Below are 4,913 nucleotides of genomic sequence, written 5' to 3'. Positions count from 1 at the left end.
GTACGTAGTAACGTGTAAGTGCAGTAAGCCCTATCGCATACCACACACGAGACACTCTGTTGCTATGTTTTGTATGTGCTTTGTATGTGTGTGTGTTTTTATGTGTGTGTTTGTGTGTCTGTTTGTATGTGCAATTTTTTTTGTGTATGTGTGTGCTTGTGTGTGGGTGTTTGTATGTGTGTTTGTGTGTGGGCGTGTTTGTGTGTGTTTGCATATATGTGTGTGTGTTTGTGTGTGGGTGTAAATCCTATGCTCTATCGTGTTGTGACCAAATGCGTATACACACGATAGCTCGCTGCGTTTTTGAGATCAAGTTACTTGTCGATGCTGTTGATGCTACTATGTTCTATCGTGTTGTGAAAAGTGTGTGTTATTTATCGGTGCTATTATTCCCTATCGTATTGTGTACGTTTTAGTTGGTATACACTGGCTCGTACAGACGCCCTTCACAACTGTTGTAGTAGCGTGTGGGACATCCGTGTGTGTGTGTGTACTTACAATACGCGCGTGTGTGTGAGCTGTGCGTGTTGCGGAGGGGCTTACGATGTTTACTGCAAGCGTTCTAACATCTTAGTATGCATAGCAACCATGATATATACATGTAAGTAGCACGTGAGTGCTCGTATAAGGATATATCTATTACATGAGACTCCCGATATACTTAGACATTCAGCCTCTAGTAAATGCATCCCTTATACTCCACCGACACTCAGCTTCATATTCCTCTCTTCTCCGATACTTCATAGACACCCTAACAATATAGCCGTCGATCCATATGTTACCATCAATGACGATGACGTGAAGACCCTTCTGCAACTACTTCCCGAGGCCTACCTACGACCGTTAATTGACCCAAACACCTGGAAAGGTAGGTCGAGAGCCACGCCTGCGTAGTTAAGGATTATATATATATATATATATATATATATTATCAATTTCGCCACGCTGACCTATTTCAGATGCATGATTATTCTATTCACTGACATACTAATCTTCAATGGCCTATCTACATGCCACCTGCCCATCTCATTAGGTTTGACTGATATAGTCATGGACGTGGGGCGTCGTCCTACACTAACGTACGGATCAGAGAGAGTCTATCTGTTCGACAGCCCAATCGAACCCCAACCACACGCTGCCCACACCACCAACTCCCACAGACACGCGTGGAATCAATCCCCCGAACACATAGTAGTCACCAAGTCACACATCGAAGAGGTGGTAGATAGGTTAGGTGGTAAGCAAAAGTTCGGATCGGATAATAGGGCCGGTACGGATGGGTCATTGCACCGGATTAGTGCGTTAAGGTCACGATCGGGCGAGATTTTGGGTCTCACCTGTCGCGTGGGCAAGACAATAACGGGGGGTGCGCACTCGCTCAGTGATGTGCTGCTGAATGGGAACAAGAGTATACTTGTGCTGGGAGGTATGTGGGTTGACAGTGGGTTTGTATGTAACGACTGTGTGTACCGGTATTATTATATATATATATATGTGTGTGTGTGTGTGTGTGTGTTTATATATATATATATATTATATGCTTAAAGATGTATGTTTTTGTATGTTTATACATTTCCACTTGTTCAAACACAAGTCGTATTGGTGGATTTTTTTGTTTTAGCACACCTTGTTTGGTCAATTTGCAAGCAAATGTATTTGTTGTCTGTTTATGAAAATTATTATACGTTTTTGAATGCATAAAGCTCATGTTATGCCTGAAATTTATTTGGTCATACACTTCAAATTTGTGCAGATGACGTGTGCATGTGAAGCTGCAGTGCCACATCCAAAGGTAGTCTATCTTTTGGCGTTGAGCGCGTTTACGCTGTTGTGACTGATATAGAGAGGTGTACATCTATTCTGAATTCTATATGACAATTCTCATGTTTATTGAGCGTGGTTTACCATATACTTATCAGAAAGGAAGGGGCGGGTGCCATACTATGTCTATATGATCAAGTAATCAGGAAGGCTGCGCATGCTCGATTGCACCCATAGGGCTTTCCTATGTATGTCAGAATAGTATCATACAATCCGATTGACGAAGCGTATACTACTGGCACTACCCCATTGTGAATCTGTGTACACTTTCACCGGTAGAGTATACTACTGGCACTACCCCATTGTGAATCTGTGTACACTTTCACCGGTAGAGTATACTACTGGCACTACCCCATTGTGAATCTGTGTACACTTTCACCGGTAGAGTATACTACTGGCACTACCCCATTGTGAATCTATGTGCACTCTCACTGTTACTGCCACAGCACCGGGTAGCGGCAAAACGGCGCTGATCCGTGAGATAGCCCGGATACTCTCACAGCAGTCCAATGTATTGGTGGTAGACACATCCAATGAGATCGCAGGAGACGGCGATGTGCCCCACAAATGTATAGGCCACGCCAGACGCGTACAGGTACGTTTTGTATAGACGAATGTAGGTGCGGTCGGTGTGTGCGTTTAAAGGCTGCGCTATCAGGTGTGTTGAAAGTATTCCTGAAAGTCTGTGTAAGTTATAAGTGTCTTCAGAATCCACGATACGCTTCTGCTCTTCCTCAGAGTTCTGCACTCGCACCAAACATGGTGTGTGCATGTAGCGCGTTTATACAGTCCGACATCTACTTAAACATATGTAATATATATATATATATATATATATTCCATCTCACGGAACATCTGTACAACCCATAGTCCCGATCCTCTGTCTCTCTCTCTATCTGTGTGTGTATGTGTGTGTACTGAACCACTCCCCATCCCGGGTGTCTCTGTCGCATATCTGGCGTACTAATAGCTGTAGATGCATGGTATTGTTTCCTACTCGTGCGTCGACTGATTGTTCTACTACCGCTCGTGCATACGCCCCTAACATGCATTCAATGAACACTCCATCTCAATGTCAAGTGGTCTTTACTTCACACATGCATTCAATGAACACTCCATCTCAATGTCAAGTGGTCTTTACTTCACACATGCATTCCATGAATACTCCGTCTCAATGTCAAGTGGTCTCTACCTCACACATGCATTCAATGAACACTCCGTCTCAATGTCAAGTGGTCTTTACCTCACACATGCATTCAATGAACACTCCGTCCCAATGTCAAGTGGCCTTTACCTTACCTTGGCAGTTGTACAGTTAGGCTTTAAAGTTGGTTATTGTACAGTTAGGCTTTTGCGCTGGTATTTGTGCAGCTAGGCTTGTTTGTTGTATGCTTGTTCGTGTTTGATCTCGGCCGCATGATGGTTCGGGGGGTATGTATCTTCCACACATCTCACTGATGTATGATACGTACCTACCTTTCATATCACTCTTACACTTAGTGAGTAGTCTAAGCCCACACGCGGGTACTCGTTTGTTTTTCTTCGGATCCCGTGAACACACATTCCGCTGGGGGAGTAGTCAGAATGTACACTTACTATAGAAACCCCCAAAATCCCAAACCCTGTAAAAAAAACCCCTAAAACTTACTATAGAAACCCCCAAACCCTAAATTCCCACACCAGGTACCTGGAGCACACAGTCAGGACAGATTGCTGATCGAGGTGGTCCAAAACCACACCCCACAGGTCATAGTTATCGACGAGATTGGTCGGGCCAATGAGGTGTGGGCATGTGATGTGTTTAAATCTATCTACTTCTACGTCAAGCGTGTCAGTATTGTAGTCGTTCTAGTCATCAACTGGTACTTATTCTATCTCTCAGGCCAAAACAGCCCGATAACTCAAGCAATCAAACGTTTACATACAAGATTCGCATGTGCATTCCATATCCATAGCAATCCCCCTCCTGCAACCCTATACATTACGCTCTACTATATACTATTGCCCTATTCGGGTTGAAAGGGAACCTCTCCGTCATCGAGGTTGATAGCGCCACGCAGGTTCAGGCAAATAGTGTTCATTCTCACGGCTATAATCTGTACCTTTCATATGCAGCAACTTACCTACCAAAAGTGTGAGGAATATAAATGTACCTCTCATTACCTACAAAAAGTGTGAGGAGTATAATCTGTACCTTTCATATGCAGCAACTTACCTACCAAAAGTGTGAGGGGCGGACGAACATTCACCCTACACGCACGACAAAACACACACACGGCAGTCTAACCGACTACACGTGTCTGTCCCTTCACAGGTCCATGCGACCCGCACAGTCAAGCAAAGGGGTGTCAGGATGATTGCGAGCGCACATGGCGACTTCCGCAAACTGCAAGCCAATACACAACTCAGTGGCCTGTTGGGCCGTACGGCTGATGTGATACTGCCAAAGGGTGTACACAAGACCTGCCGCGTAGAATCGCCTACGTTTGATTTGGTGGTGGAGTTGAAAGCAGGTGTGTGTGTTTCAAGCAACGGCTTTGGGCGTTCGTCCGAGTATGTAGATATATAGAGGGTGTCCTAGGTATTATCTTTGTGCCTTTGTCGGAAAAGGGTAAAATGTACAGAGTGACTGAAGTAACATCTTTGTACATTTTCCTGTGTATATAGGTATGTGAAGGGGTGACTGAGGTAGCATCGTTGTGTATATGCCTGTGTGTGTAGCTAAGTAAATGGTGACTTGTAAAGCGACTTGGGTAACGTTTTGTGCAATCTTCTGTAGACGTATGTATTTAGGTATGTAAAGGGTGACTTAGGCACCATCCTTTTGCATTTTCTTGTGTATGTAGATATATAAAGGTCTTTGCGTATTTGCCTGTGTATATATGTATGTGAAGGGTTATGGTGGGTTATGGGAGCTCAGATGTATGAGAGGTCAGATCTGGAATCAGTGTTGTGTCATGTGACATCGGTTTTATATATACCATTCATTGGTACATGTAGTAAAACATATATTTTCATTCCAAACCGTTCGTGAACTTGGGAAGTTACTCACAATAAATATAAATTTATACACCTATACATATATATATTGA

At 43.7% G+C, this 4,913-nt stretch overlaps 1 protein-coding gene across 1 annotated transcript; it reads left to right on the top strand.

The window, feature by feature from the left end:
* Positions 1-746: 746 nt before the first annotated feature.
* SARC_10756 (hypothetical protein) lies at positions 747-4,599 on the top strand (the record flags this gene model as incomplete). Its single annotated transcript, XM_014295189.1, has 5 exons — positions 747-868; positions 1,034-1,426; positions 2,268-2,416; positions 3,505-3,603; positions 4,136-4,599. Coding segments are annotated over 5 exons (1,018 nt in total), but the record flags the coding sequence as incomplete, so codon positions are not given.
* Positions 4,600-4,913: the final 314 nt, after the last annotated feature.

This window comes from Sphaeroforma arctica (genome assembly GCF_001186125.1).
Source record: "Sphaeroforma arctica JP610 unplaced genomic scaffold supercont1.1376, whole genome shotgun sequence".
Classification (NCBI taxonomy): Eukaryota; class Ichthyosporea; order Ichthyophonida; genus Sphaeroforma; species Sphaeroforma arctica.
The sequence above is the reverse complement of the archived record's forward strand: the minus strand, read 5'-3'. Positions and strand labels throughout refer to the sequence as shown.